At 41.4% G+C, this 25,226-nt stretch overlaps 1 protein-coding gene across 11 annotated transcripts in view; it reads right to left on the reverse strand.

Annotated features, from left to right (window-relative positions):
* Positions 1 to 25,226, reverse strand: part of BTRC (beta-transducin repeat containing E3 ubiquitin protein ligase) — a 204,153-nt gene that overhangs the window by 95,972 nt on the left and 82,955 nt on the right. For 9 of the 11 annotated variants that reach the window (XM_020790755.3, XM_020790752.3, XM_020790754.3 and 6 more), the window contains 2 exons: positions 16,096 to 16,173; positions 4,177 to 4,266 (listed from right to left, as the gene is read on the reverse strand). In XM_020790755.3, coding sequence (XP_020646414.1) covers positions 4,177 to 4,266; positions 16,096 to 16,173 — 168 coding nt within the window. Of the gene's footprint in view, positions 1 to 4,176; positions 4,267 to 10,182; positions 10,906 to 10,951; positions 16,069 to 16,095; positions 16,174 to 25,226 lie in introns of those variants that run through there. The other 2 variants (XM_078389444.1, XM_020790761.3) reach the window with 2 other exon arrangements.

A 25,226-nucleotide genomic window follows, 5' to 3' on the forward strand; every position in this document is an offset into this window, starting at 1 on the left:
CTTTCAAGCCTCAGAAAACGTCCTAGAAGCTGGCGATTTTGCCCGCACTGGCCCCGTGGGGGGTGGGGGAGCAGCGCAAGGGTCTGAGTGAGCATTCCAGAACCCTTGCACCGCTCCCCCCACCCCCATGGGGCCAGCGCGGGCAAAATCACCAGCTTCTGGGACTCCTTTGAGGCTTGGGAAGCCTCAGAAGAGTCCCAGAAGGTAGCGATTTCGCCCCCTCTGACCCCCGGGGGGGCAGGGTGAGTCTCTAAAGGGTCCTGGAACACACCCTGCCCCCCAGGGTCAGAGGGGGTGAAATTGCCACCTTCTGGGATTCTTCTGAAGCTTCCCAAGCTTCAAAAGAGTCTCAGAAGGTAGCGATTTCACCCCCTCTGACCCCCCGGGGGGCAGGGTGAGTCTCTAAAGGGTCCTGGAACACACCCTAGGACCCTTTAGAGACTCACCCTGCCCCCCCGGGGGTCAGAGGAGGCAAAATCTCCACCTTGTTGTACTCTTTTGAGGCTTGGGAAGCTTCAGAAGAGTCCCAGAAGGTGGCGATTTTGCCCCCTCTGGCCTCCGGGGGGGGGCTGGGTGAGCCTCCAAAGGGTCCAGGGTATGTTCCATAAGACGGACCTCTCCATAAGGCTCACCAATTTTTAGGAGAAGAAAACAGATTATTATTTTTTTTTCTGTTTTCTTCTCCTAAAAATTTGGTGCGTCTTATGGAGAGGTGCGTCTTATGGAGCGAAAAATATGGGACCTCAGGTGTACTTTTTGACCCCAAGATCACTAATACAGTTCAAACTGTTTGGTACTCTTTTTTCCACCTTCTGTTCCTTCCCTCATCAGGCCAACTATCTTCTTATAACAGAGCTTGCAGTGATCTTTACGTGCAATTAGTGGTGTGAAATTGCCTAATAGTGTTCAAAGACCTTTGGACTGGGGAAACAAATCCAATGATTGGCATTAGAAAGTGACAGAGAAGACATCCCTACCATTTCTTAAAAGAGATAGTTCAAAATTATTTGAAAGTAAACAGCTCTTTCCAAATCTCAGAATGGGATGATGGAACAGATAAGCAAGAAGTGATGCTACCCCCAAAGCAATTTAAAGGGGAAGAAAGCCAAAACATGTTTTATTTATTTCAAGATTCTATGCGTTCATGGAACTTTCCATCCCCTTCTATGTGTTCTGTACCTTCAAAGGTGAGAGGGGGACAAGGCACTAACTGGATTTTATTTTAGCTTTGCATCATTCTAAGTGGACATTTAAGCCCACAATCACCAACACACAGCTTGGAAAGCCAAATTTACGAATGGTAGAACAGCTGCTTGCTTGGATGGCTTTCAATAATCCTCATTAAAGTAACACCTTGTTTGTCCTTGAGCTTCAGTAAGAGTTGTGAGGATGCCTTATCTAAGCAAGTTTTGCCAGTCCCCTGAGAGGCCACCCATCTGCAGCACTAGAACAGGAATGAAAACTTCAACAAGCCTTTCTGTGGCACTCAGTGAAGACTGTGAATGATGGTTAAATAGTAAGATTATTAAAATGAGTTAAATCAAGCAAGTCTGAAAAACGACAGACAAGACTACAGTCTAAAATGCACACATATCCCTCATCTGTCTCAGAATCCAAGCAAACAGAAGACTGGTTCTGACTCCTGGTCCATCTATTTCTTGTGTCAGGGGCCAAAACCTGCCATGCCAAAAGATTTCTGCTGTTGAAATATTATCTCAAATGCTGAAATGTTTTGAGCCAGTGAATCTGTCTCTCATGCATGCGCACACACACACACACAGACACACACACAAAATATATATACCCAAGAATAAACACCCTGGTGCTTGTATGGAACATGTCTTTGGCTTAGACCAGGATTCATTACCTAATTTTTTTGTCTTTGGCTTTCTTCTCATAGATGTTTGTCAAGATCCCAGGGGAAATTAACAGAGTTCTAATTTTTGTGGGCAGTCATTTTGAGGGCACACCTTTAATTAAAGGTGCTAGAAACTACTTTTAGTATTATCTTATTATCTCCCTCACAGTTTCCTGGAAGCTACATGTAAGTTCTGGTCAAACCAACACACTCTAAACAGAGCAACAAAAAAATTCCCAAGACCTTATTGATAGGGGAGCTGCATATTGGGAAAATGCTGCCAAGCCACTTAATAATCTCAGAGTAAGAAATGCAAGTCAAAAACTCAAAGGGATTTTCCAAAATGAGTCTATAAGCTAGCAACTAAAGAGAGAAAAACCTCATTTGCATAGAAACAAAGTAGATGTAAGTACTGTAATAAAGAGAGCTGTTAGACAATGGCTGCACTCTGGATACACAACCAAACTGTATCCACACTGTAGAAACTATGCAGTGATGTTTCCTGCTTTCCATGTGATGACACGTATCCAGATTTTCGTGACCATCACAGAAAAGACATGTACAGGCCCATGCTGCTTCAATATATACGCCCTAAGTACAGACAACATGTAACTGTTGGGGGGAATTTGGAGGTAAGTCCACCCCAGTTGGTCCATGATGCACAGAGTCTGATCCATACTGCCACATCATGAGTTCCACTGGATTCAAGAACATAGAGAACTGGGACTGCTGAGGCATAGCCTAGCTGATACTACACAACCCCTACGGCAACAGACTCGCCGTTCTGGCTTTACATAGCATTAAATTGCCCAGCTGCAGCCTAAGCTGCAATGCATCCACTCTACTTGCTGAAGTTCCTGTCATACCGAATTGTAAACTGGCAAAAATACATGAGGTGATCATGCTTGTACAGGAGCTCTGACTACAAACAGCTTGGGCCTTCAGCACATTATGCTCCTATGATAAAATTCATGCTAAAACATTTATCCTGCTTTACTGAGATTTTATCTGACTGTGACTGGACAGGTTTCCTGCAGACAAATCAACAATTAGCAACTGCCCAGGCGCTCATACTCTGGCACCCACCCTAAACGGAAGATTATACATGGCATTCTGCAAACAGATACATTTGTGGCAACACATTCTGTTAAAGGGGCTTTTTTTGCTGTTGTTGTTAACTAAAAGATGAGAGAAAATGTGTACAACAAGGGTATTTGGATACGGTGCCTCCATAGATTCAGCATCCACAATCTGGAAAACAGAAACTACATGAAGGACCAATGTGAAGGGAATGCCAATTTTCCTACCAACCATTTTGTTGGGGGTGGGAAAAGGAGGAGGTGGGGAAATGCAGCAAAAGTGCCAGCTGGTTTTACTAACAGATGGCTACATCCACTGATCTGTCCTGCAGGGTTATCCTGAACTTCCTTCCAATGGAAACATGAAGCTTAAGCAAGGCTAAACATGCCCTTTTTATACAGGCAGCATCATGACTGGAATGTTTTCCAGTCATTCAAAATCCCTCAGACACAGTTCTTGTTTTATAGGAGTTATATTTAGTTGCAGAGAAAGCTAAGACGGGATGCACGTTTCCCCAAGAATGCTTCTTTTGATGTAGCAATATAACATGGAACATTCCCGATTTGCAATCCCTTGGCAAGTGTTTTGTTTCAAAATTAGAGGCATCTTTAGCACTGTTTACCCATCCCACTGACAAAAATCTTCATACCACAATGAGTCTGCATTCTTACTGTGCAACTGGCTAGCAGAGGAGGTATAAGCATATCGCATGTTCACATTTTACCATAATTCTGTGTTTGAAGAGGCAGGAGCTAAAATGCACTTTGCCTTCAGAAGAGAAAGAAGGTTTTAATAGCCACTCCAGGCCCTCCCTCTGCTGAAATTAATGAGTTCCATAGAATAAATAATCAATGGCTGGACAAGCAAAAGCCAAATGCTGCATTTTCATATTAATATGACTACCGTTAAGCAAACTCAACGGGCATCTATATTTTGTTTTAAAAAGCTCAGAAATTGTATTTCTTTAAAAATTGGACTTTTAACTTATTAAGCTCTTTATCATTACAGTTTAAAAAATTAATGAGCATTATAAAAGAGCAGGCTTCTCAGGATTAACACAACAAACATGTTCATCAAATACTAGAAACAATAGTCAAGGCCCCATAGGCCCCTAAAGGTTTGATTACATTTATTCTAAAACATTCAGAAAGGACAATTTTAAAATATAAGAATATTTCACTCTACAAGATAGATCTTACAATTTACTTAGACCATGGGTGATAGCTATAGATACTTACTTTGGCCACAGAATTTTCAGTCTTCATATTGGTGTTCCCTAAACATACTGCTTCTTGGTTTAAACAGAGCCTGGCACAGCTGTTATAGGTCTGTGAAGAAAAGGAATAAGTGATTTTGGATACAGATTTATTTTGCTTTAAGATATTCCACATTCACTGCATTCTTACACGGTTACATGACAAGCAGAAAATGAAAGCCTGCATCATATAAGCTATCTAAATATATGGAACACGATGGCTCCTCCTTAAAGGGACTTCTGTTTTTTTAATGTAAGGGCCTCACACTTTAAACATCATAAAAATAAATATTTGCATCTCTAAATTCTCAATTTTAAAAGAGAAACAAGAGGAGCAACACCGAAAATAGCTAATTACTCTGTGTAATAGCTAATTACTCTTGAAGTTATGATAAATTGGATATGGAAGGTAGGTTAAAAGAGAAATGACCAGGACAGGGGCAAAATAGTCTGAAGGCAAAATCTTGGGTGGAAAGAAGAATTTGAGAACAAAAATTAGGTAATAATGTACTTTGGACAACTTCCACTCATCCAAAGGCCTCCAGTGATGATTTTAAAACCCAGACAAGCTCATAAAAGGAAACGTGGTCTTTCAGATAGCTTGGACCTAAGTAATTAAGAGCTTTATAGGGCAAAACCAGAACTCTGAATTGTGCTGGAAACCAACAACCAGTGGAGCTCTTGTAACAGGGGAGTTATAGTTAACAATCTGGATTCAGCATTTTGAATCCCCTGAACTTTCCAGACACTTTCTAAAGGTAGCCCCAGTTATACTGTTTTATAATAATCCAAACTTACATATTTATTTTATTTACGTTATTGAACTTCTACCACGCCCATCTAGACCAAAGGTCTACTCTACATGCACAACAGAGACATAGATTTCCATCTTGTAATTGTACTTTGTTGACTGAATTTCTCTAAGGTTATAGAGATGAAGACAAAATACAAGAGCATGTTCCTATAGTCTTTGTGATCAAGTTAGGAACTGTTCAGTTGTTTGGTAATACAGCACAAGGCACTCAGTGCTGAAGATTAGATTTCTTAATAAATCTACATCTGCTCCAAAGTGAAAACTGAGTTTCTGTTGGAGGTATTTAAGGAAGATATATCTTTTCAGAAGCTGGATGGATAGCTCAGTAGACATCTGGCTATGGAGTCAGAGGTTGGAAGTTTGATTCCCCACTATGTATCCCAGAAGAGTCAGCCTATGTGGCCTTGGGCAAGCTGCACAGTCCCAGGATGTCCACAGAAGAAGGAATGATCAACCACTTCTGAGTACTCTCTACCTAGGAAAGCCTGAAAAATATTGCCATAAGCCAGAATTGACTTGGAGGCACACAATTATTATTATACCCCTTTGGAATTATAATATATTATTTAAAAAGCAAATATTTAAGCAAAACTGCAGCATCACTCCTCTACCCAAGCTTTTTGGACAGAGGTTTAAACCTGAAACCCAGTCTATTCTTTATTTCATTTGCACAGAAGCATGAGCATTTTCATTGAGCATCTCATGTGCTATCCACTCAATCTCAGTGCACAATATCCTTCTGAGGTCGGTAAAATGAGTACCCAGCTTGCTGGGGGGGCAATGTGTAGCCGGTATAGATTGTAGCGCTATGGGGCGGTATATAAGTCCAATAAATAAATAAATAAATAAATAAATAAATAAATAAATAAATAAATAAATAAATAAATATAGTGAGGGAAGCAAGAATATAGCTCTCTCTATTCGCGAAGGCTTTCACGGCTGGGATCTATTGGTTGTTCTGGGTTTTTGGGGCTCTTTGGCCGTGTTCTGAAGGTTGTTCTTCCCGACGTTTCATCAGTCTCTGTGGCTGGCATCTTCAGAGGACAGCAAGGTTGCTGTCCTCTGAAGATGCCGGCCACAGAGACTGGCGAAACGTCGGGAAGAACAACCTTCAGAACACGGCCAAAGAGCCCCAAAAACCCAGAACAACCAATATAGCTCTCTGTTTTCCAGAAGATTTATTTCCCCCCTAATTATCTAAACTACTATTATTTGCTAAATTAATCTAGTTTTTGCACTTTGAAAAGATGTCAAGATTTAAAGAAAACTAAATTAAAAAATTAACACATATCTAAATAAAGGCAGAATAGTGGGAAAATAATAAAATTCAACCGTGACAGAAAACAAAAGCCTCATTTTCTGAAACATGCACAGCTCATGGAAGGATATCCTATGATAGGCTTAAGTTCTTCCTATTTCATTCTGGACAGTAAAAAGCACAGCCGCACAAACCATCTGTTGTAGCTGCTGGTTTAACTATCCTTGAGGAGTTTGAACAATTGCTTTCTTGATTTAGGGCGGCACTGCTACTACAATGATAAAGTTTGAGAAACTGACGGTTTGTGACATGGACAATGTTGAGTTTTCAGATGGGTCAGTCACGTAAGTATAAAGTCTCATTCCATCAAGCTCAATTTGTTCCATAAAAGTATTGAAAGTACAGGGAGATACAGGAGATTTTGCACATCTATATAAACCTGTGTAGAGACTGATATTTGCAATTCTGATTTCTGGGCATTCATATATTATCTTCTTACTTTCAAGGAAGAAAATTTGAAGATGGTTTTAAAATGAAGATAAATTGTGTATCAATAGAATTTACACAGACCTACTTGAATATTCATAGCCAGTTGGATTACTTGCCTATCTAAAACAATCCTGCCTACTGATTGGGAATGGCTTTCCAGGACTTTGGGCAAAAATCCTTGTCATCTTCAGCTCACTACTCTTGTAACTAGAGTATACCAGGGATTTGACCTGGGACATTCTATCTTCAAAACCTGTCAATCATTTATAAAAGAATTCTTCCCTTAAACAGACCCTTCTGAAAAGTGAAAAACAGAGTTATAAATATTTGAGTTAATCAAACTTCACAACTTTTGAAAAATTAATTCTGCATATGGTCAACAAAGTGTTCTGATGAAGAAACCAGGCATTTTTCTCTTCAATTACACCAACACTTACTGTGATATGCAACACCTAAGAGATAATCCCATCATCATGAATGATGTGGGGAGAGTGCTTCTCCTAAGGTAGCACCCTAGCTCCTAGGCACGGAATTTAAAAATTAAAATACTTTGTTTAAAAATACTGTCCTTTCAAATTAGGAATAACTTTTAATTGATTAAAAGGTATTAATTAACAATGAGCTAAACAGTACAGTACTAAGTAACAAGCTCCTAATATTCTAACTTGTCATTTCTTCTTTGAGGGTTCACAGAGGTTGGACACACTTCTAATTGTCCATGTTCAAATTTCATGTTTTAACTATTAAACATTTCTAATTCAGTCCTAACTCAGAAACGTGAAGTGTCCAAGCATCAACTCTCCAGTCACCAAAAGATTATTCTTTAAGGCCATGGGTAGCACTGTTTGAAATGGCAACTTGATTCTGTGCCAGAGGCAAAGAGCTTTGTGTTGGAGTGTTTTAATACAGTTTTATACTGCATATAAAGAATGCAAGCATAAACCAGTTTGTTGAAAACTACCCTTTTGGTGAAAGCAGGCTATAATTCTGAACAAGTTTTCAATTTCACACTGCTGCTAGGGTAAAGCATTTTAAAGAGTTTAATTTTTACAGTGGCTTCAATGACACAGGATTATCTAACAAAGTAATGGCTAATCAATAGATGGTTTAGTTGTCAGGTGAAACATATAACACACTAAAAGGGATTGATTGCTAGGCTCCTCCTTATTTACTGGAAGGTATATATTTAAAATGACACAAACTTGTTACCAAGCTGCATTCCTTTAACCTTGCAAAAGCTATTTGAGATGAGTGTTAAGCAGCCTATAGCAAAACACACACTAATAGAAAAGCATAATACAGTCACTTCAAATCCTGTCAACAGAAGGAATGCAATGCGAAGAACAGAAAGTACAAAGGTGATTCCATCTCTAGACAAGGATAAAACTACTATCTGCATATTAGGAAAAAAAGAACAAACTGCTCTACCACTCAAATTTATGCAGCTTGAAAACTCAGAATGAATTTTCTTTGCCTATAGTTAAGCTATATACGGATTGCAAACAAAATTATAATTACACAAACGGAGACAGAGGTATAGAATGATGTAATAAACAAAAGGAGGAAGAGACCAAAAGAATTAGAAAATGATGAAATGCATCTTTCTTTTTGTATGGCTGCAGTAAATATTATTAGCATAGTTGGCCAACATTTTTCCTGCACCTGGAAGGGCTAGAAACTTTTTCTTCCCTTTATAAACTAGCAAAATATGCTTTAGAAGCAAGATATTGCATCACGGTCCAGGTTTCATCCTGCCTCTTTTTGATGTACAAGCATCTTAAGGCCTTGAACACAACATATGTAGGGGCATCTCAGAAAATATGAAGCATAAACACATGCTCTCACTGAACCAGTAGGGTGAAGATTAGCTGTAGTTCTCTGCAACAAGCAAGGCCAGGTTGGTCTTGCTGCATAATGTGTCAAATGGCTCTTACATTAGAAATCTACAGTATCAGTGTCAATTAAACCTAATTGTAAGATAATAATCTAGTTTGAATCTCTAAGGGTCTTTAAGCTCTTCATCCAAAGTAACAGCTACTTTTGCTATTATATGGGTGATGCAGAAAGCTGATTATATGTGTATTCATCCAAGAGATCTCCAACTCTGCAGCAGATACCACAAGCTAAGTGCTCAATAAGTTGTGTACTCTTAATAATTATGTTTTATCAGAAAAATGTTGTAATAAGAAAACAATATCCAAAAGAATTGTCTCCAAGTCATTTTCAGAGAGAAGATTATTAAACTCTTTTTCTCACTGTTCAAATAAAGGCTTCTGTAAAAAGCACTAATTGCCAAATGCTGAGAAAATTGCTATTGACTTTAAAAAATTACTTCTGCAGATTCAAAAATATCACTTTCAACTTACTTCTGGGGCCTGGAGAAAGAGCCATTAATTACCCTTAAACTTTTTCACACAAGTGATTTTTAAAAAAGACTAGTCATTTCCAGCGAGCTGCTTCTTTTGAATGTATTAAATGACTGCAAATTTGAAAGATTTTTTTAATAAATAGGCAATTTAAAAAAGAAGATGGGTATTAAGTCAAGCTGGAAAGCATTGCCCAGAATCTATAATGATTAGTATTTCAAAATTCAAAAAATATACAATTTCCATAGCTCAGAATGCTTGTGGGGAAGGAAAAAGATCTCTGCAGGAACTCAGTACGACAAAATATAGACTAACTAAGCCAAAGCCAAGAACATTTACAGAAATGTCCCCAAAGCCCAGTTTGTCATATTGCAATTACACCTTGCCTACTGTGGAGCTAGGATTCCTGATTTTGCCACTAGAGGGAAGAATTGTCTCAACACATGACACTGGTAGATGGGGAATGGGTTTTCCTGAGCAATTTCCATAACAATGTTCCCTTGGCTATATGTACCTTCTAATTACTCAGTACAATTAAAATGACTAATCTAAAAAACAAGGGTAGGGGAATACTCAGCCCATTTCCAAGACTTCATTATCTTAACCATTCTGTTTGTCCTTCCTTATCAATCAAATGGATGGGGGAAAGGACAATGTCATTTCCCACCCCATTCTTTCCCTATCACACCCCTAGAAGTTATGGGGGAAGCAATATTGACAAAAGTAAGGAGAACTGGATTGCTTGTAAAACAAAATCTTTAACAGTTTAAAACACACACAAACAAACAACTCTGAACAAAAAAGAAATGCCATGGTATTTAGCCATCTGGAAGCAGCTTGAAAATAAATTGTCCTCTAAAGAGCAGAAATACAGTATGTTTTTTCTCAGTTCACTGGCTTATGAATCCAGCTTTCCTTACATTCTACTTTCCTTTCAAAGTAGATAGCCTAATGTTGTCTTGTTCAGCTGCAGCAATTTTTACTGCTCTGCCTTGTAATTCAAACAGCACCCTCAGCTACTAGGCCTGAATGTAACTTCCCCTAAAGATGTATTTCAAATACCTATGTAAATTCTTCTGGATTTTCTTCCTCCCAATGACAGCTTGCCTTGTGTATGTCACTCTTCAGAGGTTTAAATCCTTCATTTTACAAGGCAAGTCATTAAAAGAGAAGATGGCAGCCAAGGCAGTCATTTTTCTTCCCATTGACAATTAGTGACATTTTTCCAGCAGCGGCACAAGGTGTTGAAAATCTGGCAGCTGTTACCTCCTGGGATGGAGCTCCTTTTTTTATCCTCCTCTTGACAGTTTAACTCAATGGGTCAGCACCTTTAAAGACTGCAAAGTATCACTGAGGTGGATGGCCAGAGTTGAATTACGGCACCCTCCCTAATCAATGTTAAACCCTCACTGCAGGTGAAACTCTTCATCTATAGCGGTGCATGGGGGAGGAAAATGTAATGCCCTAAGCCAGATGGGTTTCATTTCGTGGTTTTGTTTTTGCTGCTTCTTTTTTAAAAGAAAGGAACAAGCTAACAAGGGGACAGCTACTTTGTTAGCTTCTTGGCCTCTCTCATGGCTCTGAAGCCCTGGGGTTCCAGCCACACAAGAGAAAAGAATTCAGCATACACGTAAACATGAAAGAAATATAACTAGGGAGATGGCAACATGCTGTTTTCAAAGAGTTGAGAGTCCTGTTCAAAGCTTTATTTATCACTACCCACATTCACTGGGCTATAAGTGGACACAAAGACAAAAGGTGAGGAGAACAGATAACTCTTGCAATGTACTCCCTTACAGAGGAATGTAGAAATGCAGCACTTCTGACAGACCTGATTAGCATTACAGCAGGGGCAGGGGTAGAAGGAAACCAGCGGGTTTTATGCTGCAAGAAAACATCTCTGCTGAGCAGTCTTGAATTTCTGTTCAATTAATATATAGGATAATACCTTGGCTACAAAGGAAATAGAGAAGGACTTTAACTGTTAACAGAAAAAAAGCACAACAAAATTCTAAGCATATGTGCTGTTTTTCCTAAAAAAGTATTAAGTATGGATAAATTTACAGATTCTACAAATCTTCTCTTGCATGCCAATACAACACACTCCTGATTTTTACAGTAACTGTGAGTTGATGTTATCTTTTATCTTGCCTCTTGCTTGTTAATGATCTGGCAATACTTACAACAATGCGTTCTATAATAAGGACTTTGAAATTTGCACACAGCTCCACAAACTGTCAGGCTTGGTCACTCCTCCAAGACTTCTTAGCACTGCAGTCATAGAAATCTATGCCTAACTACTGAAGTAAGAGTTCATGAAAATGTTATGGTGGTGAAGAGGAAAAGGAGGAACAAGCTAACAAGGGTACAACTTCTTTGTTAAGTTTTTTTGAGAATAAGGAATTTTGATGATGGGGAGACTGATGGCTGCCCACTTCAATGCCATCTGGAATCTCTGTACCTCAGAACAAAAAAGTGCAATGTGCATCGTCCCCATCTTGCTGTTGTCAGCACTTCCCCACACAGCACCTTTTGACATGATTTCCTCTTCAAAGGGATTCCCCCTCCCCAACCCACAATGCAAATACTGACAGCAAAAAGGCACTTCATTATTGTGCCATTTAAGCATAAACTTTCTTTAAACAACCTACATTGTGCCAATCTTTTTAAAAAGACAGTAGGGTAATCAAGTTCAGGGCAGCCCTGGACAGCTGCCCTGTGACCTATGCCTGCTGACCCTTGCTATTCATCACTTTCCTTTGGAGAAGGAGGGCAAGCTCCTGGGGAGTGACTGCCACAATAGTCAGACACAAGCCAACAATAATATGGCTCCTGCAAAGAGAAGGGGAAACCCAGATGGCACTGCAATAAATTTACAAATCTGCATTCATGGCTCTGTTTAATACACCCAAAAGCCAAAAGGCTCAAAGATCCCTGGAGAGCTTCCCCCTCATTGGTTTCTGAGGCCTGTCTGTGGGATCTCTCTCTCTCTCTCTCTCTCTCTCTCTGCTACTAAGTCCTAGCTCCTCAGAAATGGAGATGAATCTCTTAAAATAACAAATGCCGACTTAATCAATCTACCATTCAGATTCAAAGCTAAATGATGGCTACTGAAATCTAATTAGAGGCTTTGGCAAGAAAGCTGTACTGGAAATGGAAACACACAGGTTAAAAAAGCAATGAAGCACAAACAGGATGCAAACTGGGAATCTGATTCAATAATTCACAGATTTACTTTTAAAATGAATCAGATTAGTCCCATGTGTGACCTTCCAGTCCATCTGTATTCACTGGCCTTAATGGGCATTCTTCTCACACCAGCTTCAACTTGAAGTATGAGGCAGATAAATTTAGTTTAATTTTCAAATGATCAAGCTATCCATTTTCCAAATGGACCATCTGGATCAGCCTATTAAAATTAATTTATAACTTAGCAGTGAGAAAATTCGTTGTTAGCTTAAATATTGTTGCCAAAAATTTTGTCACCTCATGATGATTTTCCCAGACTTCATACATTCGTGCATATATCTCCATGCACCTCCTTCATTTTATTTTTATTTCAAATTCGCCCTCCTCCCTGCATAAGAGCTGCCAATAAGACCTACCTATAGTTCTATAAAACACTTATGTTTTTAAACAATTCTCACTACTCATTTCTTTCAACAAATAGTAGTGGAAAATGGCCAAAATAAAGGCCAAATTGGGAAACTTGTTTATTGTGTACTGAATGGTAATCAAGGCCGTACACCTGTCATACATTCACAATTTAGGGAGGTATGAATTGTAGCCATTATTGGCCCACATACTTGCAGTGGAAGATACTGGTGCTGGCCTTCATTAATAACTACAGTGGTGCTTCGCTTAACGTGCGCTTCGTTTAACGACGAATTCGTTTAGCGATGGCTTTTTCGGAGCGATCTTGCGCTCTGTTTAACGATGTTCCCTATGGGCGATTTTCGGATAGCGATGTTTGGGACCATGCTTCACATAGCATGACAGTTTGAGTCCCCCTGTTTCGCTTAACGATCGTTTTGACAGCCTCGTGTTGGCTGTTTTTTATACGGTTAAAATGCTTAAAAATGTTTAGAATTCTTGAAATCATAAGTGCACTTAATAAACCCTGTGTTAAACTAATTCGACTTTGTTCCGACTCTTTTTAAATTTGTTGTAATTTCCACCACCACCCCGAGATGCACTGAATAGGTTTTCAATGCATTTCTATGGGAAACCGTGTTTCGCTTAGCAATGTTTTCCCATAGCGATGAATTTTTTGGAACCAATTAAAATCGTTAAGCGAGGCACCACTGTACAGCGATATATTTTTCTCAAATGATGTTTCTGCTTTAGAAATGCACTGCTGAACTAACTTAAGTACAGTGGTGCCTCACTTAGCGATATTAATTAGTTCCGAAAAAATTGCTGCTAAGAGATTTCATTGCTAAGCAAAACGCGGTTCCCCAATCGAAATGCACTGAAACCTATTCAATGCATCTCAATGGGGGGAAAAATACAACAACAAATTAAAAAAGAGTCAGAACAAAGTCAAATTTGGTTAACAAAGGTTTTATTAAGTGCACTTTATGATTTCAAACATTTTAAACAGTAAAGTTTAACTTTATAAATAACAGAAAAACATTTTAAAAACAGCAAACATGAGGCTGTTTAAACCATCGTTAAGTGAAACAGGGGATCCAAAATTAAATCGCTATGCGAAGCATGGTTCCAACCATCGCTAAGCAAAAATTGGCCATAGGGACCATCGCTAAACGGAGCACAAAAATGCTCCGAAAAAGTCGTCGCTAAGGGATTTCATCGCTAAACGGAGCGCCCGTTAAGCGAGGTACCACTGTATAAGCAGTTATTAAATGCTATTCGCCATTTGTACAGGACTGGCAGGATTTTGTGGATCACCATGAAAACTGACTTTGATTAGCAGGAAAATATGATAAAGCCTCATTTGCACAATGCTCAAATCTCAGTACAGTGGTGCCTCCCCTACAAAAGGCAACAGAAAGATGGGACCTATTCAACAAATGGACTAAATCAACAGGCAACGTGTAAATAGCATATACTGAAATGTGTGCTTAATCTAAAAGGCAGAAAAGAGAAAACAGAACAATTTAAAACTATGATATGGCATTAAGTTTAGAATGGTTGTTAGCATGTTATGGTCTCTCCTCTTCCCCATAAATTCCTAAGTCCCCTTTTCCTTTTTGTCACCCCTTATGTTAAAAAATAAAATTATTAAAAAAAAAATCTCAGTACAGTGGTGCCTCACATAGCGATGATAATCGGTGCAGCAAAAATCGCTGCAATGCGATTTCGTCACTATGGGATATTAAAAAGACCATAGGAATGCATTGAAACCCGTTCAATGCGTTCCTATGGGCTTCAGACTCACCTTTAAGCGAAAATCCTCCATACGGCAGCATTTTCGCTGCCCGGTAAGCGAGGAATCCGTCCCAGAAAACAGTGGGTGGCCATTTTTTTATCCCACGGCCATTTTGGAACCGCCAATCAGCTGTTAAAAAATCATCGCTTTGTGATGATCGGTAAGCAAAACAGGGTACCGATCATCGCAAAGTGATTTTTCTCCATAGGGAACATCACAAAGTGATCGCAAAAAGTTAATCGCTATGCGATTTCATCGTTAAACGGGCCACCCATTAATCGAGGCACCACTGTATCCACAAAAGTTGTAGAACAGCCTTTACCAAACCAGTGGCCCCTCCAAATGTGTTGGACCACAATTCTGATCATCCTCAGCCAGAAAGGTCAGTGTGCAGCTGAGGAATTAGTGTAATATAAATGGAGGGCACAGAGTTGGGAAAAGCCACTGCACAAGCTGTCAGCATGTGAAAAAATAAGCCGGTAAGGACTTCTAGGAGTTCTAGGGTCAATTTACTAATTCAGAAGATAATAGAAAGTATAATTATTTCAAGATCCATAAAGATTGTCTTTTAATACAGATTTTAAATAGAAATGGGATGCCCTCTCCTTTCTTCTAGGCTGATTTGACTTTTGCTTTATATCTGCTCTCTCTGGAACAGAAACATTCCATGCACATCCTAAAAATGGAACTTTTTTTAAAAGAGCAGTATGCTGCTTTCTCCTGTTCATGCTTCCAAGCTCACTGCATCTCAAATAGGCTAGAAGTAAAATTAGGTCACTTTTAGAAAAAGCTCACCCAAGTCACAGTTTTTCCTTCCCCACACACTCTCTCAACTTTCACTTGCACATTACTGATGTTAACTACACTGCTTCACCAAACATCTTATTATGTGAGTAATCAGTAACATAGACACTGAAGGGTACGAGCACAGCATAGCTATAGTTAGCACCAGTTTGCAAATGCACAGAGTTTATCAGAATCAGCTATGAAATAATTTCTCTATTAACTAAAGAGCTCAATTGCACAACTGAGTTTCCTTCTGTTCTTTTCCAAGACTAGTTGGGACCAGGAATATAAGTGAGTATTTGTTCAGTTTGGGTTTATTATGGTTACACAGACAAATTAAGACTGAAGGCCTACCAATATATTAAACTTCTGCTCAATGGTGGTGCAACCTTGCTACTGCCTAAGAGGATCAAGCAGGTTGTGAAAGTCATTAATGTTTGCTAACATATGATGAGGAATCCAATAGAAATGTGACACTGGCAAGAAAAATAACTGCACCATCTGTCCAACCATCACTGGAACATGCAGGATTCACAACAAGGCATCTCCCATGCAGCTATGCAAAGATATGAGTTTGTCCCATTTTTGTTGCTTCCAATGGGTGCTAAGTAACTTGAAACACTGCATACCTTTTACAGCAAAGCAGGTTTAAACAAGGCGGGGGGAAAGAGAGGAACAGACAGAACCAATGAGATATGGTATTTATATAAGTTGGATTTTTCAAGGTTTAAACACAGGTCAGGGAACTCTACATTATGAAGCAGGCCAGATCTTGCAGACCTGAATGAAATGCATACCTGCCTGAGTGCATTCTTCTCAGGAATGATCTTCCTCGGGGGCTCATCATTATTACAATCTTCTCTGTCAGAGGAATTCTGTGCAAAAGAGAGGGAGAAAAAGGAAGAAAATATAATACAGGTTTGAAACTAATCTGAGAAAGCAGCAAAACAAAATGCTGGAAATTTCAAAAAGAGATGTAAATACGCTTTATTCCTCTTGTTTCTTCTTAAGAGTGGTATTTTTTTCCTAACATGAATTTGGATAGGTAAAGTACATTAAGTGTCTGGGTATATTCAGTACTGTTGAAAGCAGCAAGTCACTGAAAATAGATTCTAGATATAATCCGTTATGACAGTTACTTGATACAAAGCAACTTTCAAAACACCATGAAGTTGGAGACTTTATAGTCCTAGCACGTGATCTGACACTTCTCTATTGCTGGATCTTCATTTTACACTGCTAAATTGGGATGCATGTACAGTGGTGCCTCGCATTACGACATTAATTCGTTCCAGCGAAATCGCTGTAGAACAAAAACGTCGTAATGCAAAATAAAAAAGACCACAGAAACGCATTAAAACCCGATTAATGTGTTCCTATGGGCTTGAAACTCACCATCCAGTGAAGATCCTCCATAGCGTGGCCATTTTCGCTGCCCGTGCAGTGAGGAATCTGTCCCAGAAAAGAGTGGGGAGCTATTTTTTTTTGAAACTGCCGATCAGCTGGCCGAAAATCGTCGTTTTGCAAGAATCAGTTCCCGAAGCAGGGAACCGATCATCGCAAAGCGAAATTCCCCCATTGAAATCACCGTAAAGCGATCACTTTTGTGATCGCTAAAAGTTTGTCATACTGTGATTTTGTCGTTAAACGGAGCGCTCGTCTTGCGAGGCACCACTGTACTACTAACCACAATAGGGTTTGATACATTAGGACTATTGCTTTACATTTTAGACTAATATTGTACCAAGATAGCCATCTCATTGTATAGCAGTTAAATATTTTAAATGTTTAGCTACCAGAAGTAAAATCTCTTTTCTAATAGCAAAAGATAACAATACATGGTTAACAACAACGATGACTAGGACTGCTTTGCCTACTGGAAGAAGATGAAACTGATGAAGGAACCACGGTTTAAAATACGGACACATACAGAAACAGGATCTACTACTGGTTCAAAATATTCAGTGGGGCTTTAACCAAACAGTCACTGTATTGCACAATAAAAATTTCTAAAACACTTCCTATGTGTTACAGTCATTCAACCATGAATCATTTTTTGTAATGTCTATTAGTGTAAATTGCTTAAATTATTTTACCTGCTTGTTCTTGTACTCACTCTGAGACTGTATTATAACAGGGCAGGATATAAACAATATCCTTAAATACACTTCATAAATAATAATAAAACTGCTAATCATAATGACTATCGTCGTTGATTGTGTGTCGATGTTAAAGTTTGGACAAGACTAACAGTCTACTCTTGGTGTTACAATGATAACATATATATATAAATTATTAAATACAGAAGTACTATTATCTTCTCTAGTCAGTTCTAAATGAATTCAGGTACTTGTTTAGTTAACATATCCATGGACTCAGTTTAACTTTTAAACATCAAGAACCTTCTATGAACAACTACCTTCATATTAGGTTTGACAAGTGGTTCATTCATCTAGTACAACTTATTCTGAATGGCATCAGATCATCATGGTTTCAGGCAGAGATCTTTTCCCAGATGTGCTAACTAGGATCCTTCAATTTGAAATGCAAGGAATAGAACAAAAGTACATAATTTGCTCTGTCACTAAGCTTTGAAGCCTTCTGAACAAGACATCATATCAGAGTGGAAATTATATAATCCCCGTATCCACCTCTCTCTACCAACAAGAGTATCTGATTACCCACATGGGTAATTTTAGAACAGATAGCCATGTAAGTCTGTTTCAGTAGGTAGAACAAAAACCTAGTAAAAAATAAAAATAAGTACTGTGTCTCCTTAAAGATTAATATATTTATTTCAGTTTGAGTTTTCATGGATTACAATTTACTTCCCAAGACACAAGGAATGAAATATTTAGCGATAAGTCTATATAGAATATAAACAGGAGCTCTACAGCCCCACAAAGCATACAGTATATAAACATATCACAAAATATTTCATACCATGTGTTTGAGGAAGTAGGTTGTAACCCACAAAAACGTACAATGAAATGTATGTTCTTATTTTTAAGGTCCCAAAATTCTTTTCTTGTAACCCTTCTCTACTTCTCCTATTCAATGAGAAGGGCTTAGATGTGCTCCTCACATAGTCTCCTGTTAGGGCAGTGCATTGAATCAGATCTATGCAACTTCATCAGTAAAATTGCATTGTTGACTTACACAACATTATCTAGCACTTTGTAGTTCCCAACCTTAAGTCCTTATATCTTGCTGAACTACAATTCTTATCATCCTGTCACTGTACATGCTAACGGGAGGTTATGGAAGTTGCAGCCCAAAAACATGTATGGTCATCCAAATGTATCTGAGTACCTGAGATGAGCTGATACCACTTTAAGTAGATATCACAGAGTTATATTTACAGACGTAATGCAGAAATAGGGATTGATTTATATTGTTTGGTACCTTCCCAAATCTTATTATAAGAGTGAAAAGCATGTACCAAAGGATTTAGAAATATAGAATGGAAACAACTATAAAAATAATAACATTGATTGTGGGAAAACACAAGTTTGAATGGTAGACTAATATACAGACGGCCAAAGAGAACTTTAAAGCACCATGGCAGTATGACAATATACCTTAATATTTTGAAAACAAACACTAGCAGTGGTACTAGGTATCCTGGAAGCTCTTTTAGAGTTCAAGAGGAAGGCAGTAGCTTTGTTAATGAGTGAATAAATGTTTTAGAGATAGGATTTCTACCCAACAGGCTTTTGGACTAATCCAAATGGAGAGAAGGCAAGAGACTCCATGAAGGGAGTGAACAGGAAGGAGTAGACAAAAATACATTACCACTCATTGTATATGTAAGTTTCTAAGAAAGCTTCTGCACTTGAATGACCAAAAACAAAACAAACAATAACAACAAAAACCTTTAATAAATAACAAATCGGGAGAAATACTAAATTACAAAAAATAGTGGACATGAGTAAACATAAAGCAAGTAGACACATTATATTTTAGGCTAACAACCAAGTACAGTACAGTATAAGAAGTAAAAGCACACTGAAGAGATTTACAGTATCTTTTCAGAGTTCATCACTCTTACTGCTCCTTGGCCTTCATTCGGAGTGAAATGCATCACCCAAAGCCACAGAATTCTATTGCCTTTATGTTGCCTGTCCCAACATGCTTCAAGTTTACCAATTTCTTTCTTGAAACTAAACAGCTAATTTGAAGCATTTGTTTTATTCATTATCTTTATAGGTGGCAAGACTAAGAGGTTGGCTGAACAAAGACCAGACAATGACTGCCAAGTGCATATGGTGGCTCACAGCTTGCTGTCGCCCCATTCTACTGCTCCAACACAGCAGACTATTAAAGAGGAGCACTGTTCCTGCACTTTTGTCAGCAAGTTAAGTTACGCTTGGCAAATACTGAAAGACTGGAAAACATTATGCTTCTTAAGAAGCAGCAAAGATGCAACCAACTGCTTAGAAACCAAAAGTCTTGCTTTCAGGTAGACAACAACTTTTTGAACATTTCTGAGGAAGAGACCGAAAATTATTCTCAATGGTAAGCCTCTTTTAATAGTCTTAAACAGCTAGCAGATATGCATATGTCTAGGTCAGTAGTGGTGAAACTTTTTGGGCTCCCATGCCCAAATTGGGGGAGGAAAAAACAGGGGGTGGTGGAACAGGAAGTGGAGGCAGCAGAACTGGAAGTGGTGGCAGGAGGGGGAATCCCAGGCATGGAGGTGCATTGAGACCCCACTCTGGATCTGGCGCCAGCACCAGCTGCTCCGGATCCTGATCCACCGCCAGTCCAGGCACCAGCACCGCGGTTGCAGCCACCTGCTCAGGTTTCGCTGCAGGGGGGAGGGGGGAGTAGCGAGCCGGCGACTTATGCCTCGTGTACTGGCAGAAAGGGCTCCGCGTGCCATTGGTTCGCCATCATTGGCCTAGGTACTGCTCCTCACTAACTTGCCCACTTAGTTCCTACAGTTTTGTGAATGCTTTCTTTAACAAAAGACTGTCAAAAAAAGGCGCACTCAACAGCAGCAGCTACCTGCACCACAACAGAGGAGCAAACTTTGCAAGGTGAGCCCAGACAGCCTCCAGAGCCGAGGTGGCTGAAGCAGGATGAAGAGGAGGAGGAGGAAGCACCGCCAGGCGCTGAGGCGGCCGCTGGCCGGGCTGGTGCTGGGGGTGCCGAGAGAGAAAGAGAGCCAGAGAGCCCCTTCCCTGGAAGAGGCGGCGGCGGCGACTGCTGTTGGTGGCTTGGAGGCACTCTTCGAGGACGGGCAGGGAGCAAGCTCCACCCTCAGGCATCGCTCAGCAGCGGCTCAGGCGCTCGGGGAAAAGGGCCGGCAGCGCGCGTAGCTCGCCGGCTCTCCCACAAGACAGCGCCTCTTGCACCCTCCATCCGGAACTGCAGCCTGCCAGCCAGCAGACAAGCGGGCTGGCTGGCAGGCTGCAGTTCCGGATGGAAGGTGTAAGAGGCGCTGTCTTGGGAGAGAGCCGGCAAGCAAGGTGAGGCTTTTTCTGACTCTTGACAGCAGAGGACGCGTGGGCACTTCAGGGGGGCAGGCAAGGTGGGGGCCACAAACTATTGTCCGGTGGGCCGCAAATGGCCCCCAGGCCACATGTTTGAGACCCCTGTTTTAGACCTAAAAAAAACAAGCCTGCTCCATCTTTCATATCACAGCCCTTCAAATAGCTATCATATCAACCACTGGCTGGTTGTCTCACTAAGTTAGGTATCTCGCTGTGGAGCAAGACATTCAGAGTTTGATTCCCCACTGTGCCTCCCTGACAAAGGCTAGACTTGATGATCCATAGGGTCCCTTCTAGCTCTGCATTTCTAAGACTGAAGCCTAATTTAGATAAGTTAATTCATATTCTTCCTATTGCTAAACAACTAAAAACCAAAACCTCACCAATCCACTATAAACCACCTAGAAATATATCAGAAAATCCCATGTACCTTCTTCTTCCCTTGTCTGTTCTATAAACAATGGGATTTGAACTGTACCAGTAATAAAAAGGTTACTTACCTGTAACCATGGTTCTTTGAGTGGTTCTCTGTGAATTCACACATATGGGTATTGTCTGCACCTGTGCTGACTCTCTCGGAAGATTCTAGAGCTAAAAGTAACAATTTTGTGGTGTGATCCTCCATGAGGTATATGCTCCTCCCACCCACCATCTTCCTCAGTTCCTATTATCCGCCAGGTGCGAAGGAAACAATTAATTAAGTATCCAATTAACCCGTGACAAATAGTGGGGAAGGATGGGTGGGTTGTGTGAATTCACAGAGAACACTCAAAGAACCATGGTTACAGGTAAGTAACCTCTTTCTCTTTTTCGTGGTCTTTGTGAATGCACACATATGGGTGACTAGCAAGCTGCACTTACCGGTTGGTGGGTTGTCACGGTAAGAAGGATGACAGGACAGCTCTGCCGAATGCAGCATCTTGGCGTGCTCTGACATCCAGCCGATAGTGTTTGACGACCGTTGATGGCGTGGACCAAGTGGCAGCACAGCATAAGTCAGGGACCTCGGTGCCACGGTGAAAGGCAGCAGAGGTGGACAACGCTCTGGTAGAATGAGCTGTCAGATGCTGTGGAGGAGTTTTCCCCAACAGGCTGTAGGCAAGAGAAATAGTCTGTACTATCCAGCGTGCTATAGTTTGAGAAGAGGCTGAATGCCCCTTGTTTGGGCCATGGAAACACAGGAAAAGTTTGTTAGATTTCCTGATGGATTTAGTCCTTTCGACATAGAAGGCCAAAGCACGTCTGACATCGAGGTTGTGGAGCATATGTTCCAGGGGTGAAGATGGGGATTTGAAAAAGCACGGAAGTATGATGGGCTGATTGAGGTGGAAGTCGGAGACCACTTTAGGGAGAAAACAAACATCAAAGTAAAGAGTCACTTTATCAGGGTGGAACTGAATAAAGGGAGGATCAGCCTGTAGGGCTGCGAGCTCGTTGGCTCTTTTGGCCGATGTAATAGCAACTAAGAAGGCCGCTTTGAAGGTGAGGAACCTAAAGTCAATAGACGCCATAGGTTCGAAAGGATGCCACATAAGGGCGTTGAGAACCAGTTGCAGCGACTACTGGGGAGTGATGCGTTGCCGGGGGGGCGCATATTGTTAAGTGCCTTAAGAAATTTCTTAACAGTTGGGTGGGAAAACAACTTGGAAGAAGGTGAGTCGTCTGGCTGGTGAGCCATAATCACTGACAGGATTGAGAGAGACCGAACTCAAAGAGGTGAAGAAGGTAAGTAAGCACAGTCTTTAGGGAGACGGGTACAGCAGGTAAGCCGTTGTCGTGAGTGTATTTCAGGAAGGATTTCCACTTATTCTCATATAGGAGAGTGGTAGAAGGCTTACGGGCTTGAAGGAGGACCTGCATCACCTCGGGAGTATCCTCCAAGCTGAAAGACTGAGAGAGGCGACATTGAGGTGAAGGTCGAGGCCGTGGTCCAGTGAGAGGAGATCTGGATGGAGAGGAAGGCGGACCATGTCCGACCACATCGTGACCAGGTGAGTGAACCATGGCTGGCAAGGCCAGAATGGGGCTATGAGGATCGCGTTGGCTCCGTTGTGTCAGAGGCAAAGGATGACCCTCTGAATGAGGGGAAGCGGAGGGAACGCGTAAAGGAGGTCTTGGGACCAGTCTATGAGGAACGCATCCCCGAGGGAGGCGCTGTCTCTGCCTGCTCTGGAGCAGAAGCGGGGACATTTTTTGTTGGTTTGGGAAGCAAAAAGGTCCAGTGAAGGACTGCCCCATCTGCGGCACAGCTGTCGAAATATGACATCGTTGAGAGTCCACTCGTGTGTCCGAGTTGGGAGTCAACTGAGTCAGTCCGCCAAGGTGTTGTCATCCGTGGAGATATGGACGGCAATGGGAAAGACATGGTTGGAATAGCACCACTCCCAAAGGTCGACAGCTAGGTAGAGGAGAGAGGGGGAGTGTGTGCCGCCTTGTTGTCCGTTGCCAACTGCACTATTCGGCCCCATATGAGGAGAAGGAAGGCATGGAACGCTTTGATGATGGTTAGCAGTTCCAGGTGATTTATGTGGAGCGGAAGCTCCTGTGCTGACCATAGTCTGTGGACCTTGTGCTGTTGGCAGTGAGCCCCCCAGCCCGAAGGGCTGGCGTCGGTTGTGACCTGTATGGACGGTCGCAGTAGGTAAAAAGACCTGCTGATGAGGAGATTGTGTGGGGAAGTCCACCAATCGAGTTGGGAGGCTTGTTCTGGCGTTACGCTCAATAGAGAGTATGGATGCTCCGTCACTGGATTGAAGAGGGAAAGGAACCAGGCCTGCAGGGATCGTCGATGCCATGAGCCCGAGGAGGTGCTGGGCGTGGTGGGCGGAGACAGACTGATGGTTTTGAAAGAGCTGAATTGCTTTTTGGATTTTTGCGATTCTCTTGAGGGGTAGCCGCCTAGAGTGGTCTTAACTGACCAGATAGGCGGGGTATAAATAAAAGAAATAATAAATAAAAATAGGAGCGCCCACGCTCGGATGGAGTCTATCTCTATGCCGATGAACTTTGCGATCAGACGAGATTTTTCGATGTTGACCCTGAGACCGAGGGCATGCAGGGTGTGAAGTGTCATGTCCCGGGCCCGTATGGCATCGTGGTATGATGCCGCCACGATAAGCCAATCGTTGATGTAGGGATATACATTTATACTGCGAAGCCGGAGAAAGGCGGCCACCGGTGCCATACACTTTATGAAAGTCCGGGGGCAGTAGAGAGCCCGAATGGGAGTGCGGAGAACTGGTAGGTGATGCCGTTGAAGTGGAACCAGAGGAATTTCCAATGGTCCGGATGAATGGAAATGTGAAAGTATGCATCCTGCAGGTTGATGATTATGAACCAGTCTCCCTGCGAAAGCAAAGGGATAATAGAGTCCAACGTAAGCATGCGAAACTTGCGGGGAGATATGAAGCAGTTGAGATGAGTGAAGTCCAAGATAGGACGAAGTCCTTTGTCCTTTTTGGGGACGGTAAAGTACTTGGAACAGAAGCCATTGTGAGAGTCCGATGGTGGGCCTGGAGAAATGGTGCTCTTTTGAATGAGCTTGGTAACCTCGTCCTGCAGGGTGGAGGAGTATGAGGTGTAACAAACCCCAAAGGGGGTAAGGTGGAAAACTCTATGAGGTAGCCACGTGCTATTATGGACAAAACCCATTTGTCAGAAGTAATGGATTGCCATAGGTGAAAGAAGGGGGCCAACCTGGTAGAGGTCAGAGGGGGCCGGAGGTGAGGGTGGTAGGGATGAATGTCAATACTGCTTACCCTTTCGTTGTCCTTTATGAAAGGACTGGCGGCGACACGGAAAGGATTGCTGCTTGTATGATGCCATGAGAGGTTGCGGGGCCAGCAGCGATCTGTCAGTTTGCTGCGGGCAGTATTGCCTGTAAGGCTGAAAATGTTGAGATTGGTATTGCTTGGGGTAGAGCTGACCCAAGTGATAAAACGGTCATTGGTAAGAGGTAAACGGTTGGACCGAGTAAGAACGCGTGGTTTTGCGTTTCTTATGAAAGTCCTCCATGGTGTCATCGGTCGACTGGTTGAAGAGACCAACACCGTCGAAGGGGAGATCCTTGATTCTGGACTTGGTGTCGTCCAAGATAGTTGAGGATTTGAGCCAGGCGTGGCGATGGATGGAGATGGAAGTGACTAGAGTTTTGGCAGCCTCTTCGGCAGCGTGTCAGGCCGTAACCATCTGATATTTAGCCAGGGGGATGGCCTGGGCATGAATATTAATGAGGTCAGTCCTGACAGGTTCAGGGATCACATCAAGCAATGGAAGAATTTGGTTCCAGAGGTGACGCTGGAAGGCGCCCATTGTCGCTTGGTAGCTGATGCTTCGAAGTAAAAAGGCTTGTAAGGAGTAAATTCGTTTGGACAACGTGTCCAGCTTTTTGCCATCCTTATTGGTAAGGATAGGTTTGGCCTTGGCATGGG

The sequence above is a fragment of the Pogona vitticeps genome, chromosome 3 (genome assembly GCF_051106095.1).
Source record: "Pogona vitticeps strain Pit_001003342236 chromosome 3, PviZW2.1, whole genome shotgun sequence".
NCBI lineage: Eukaryota > Metazoa > Chordata > Lepidosauria > Squamata > Agamidae > Pogona > Pogona vitticeps.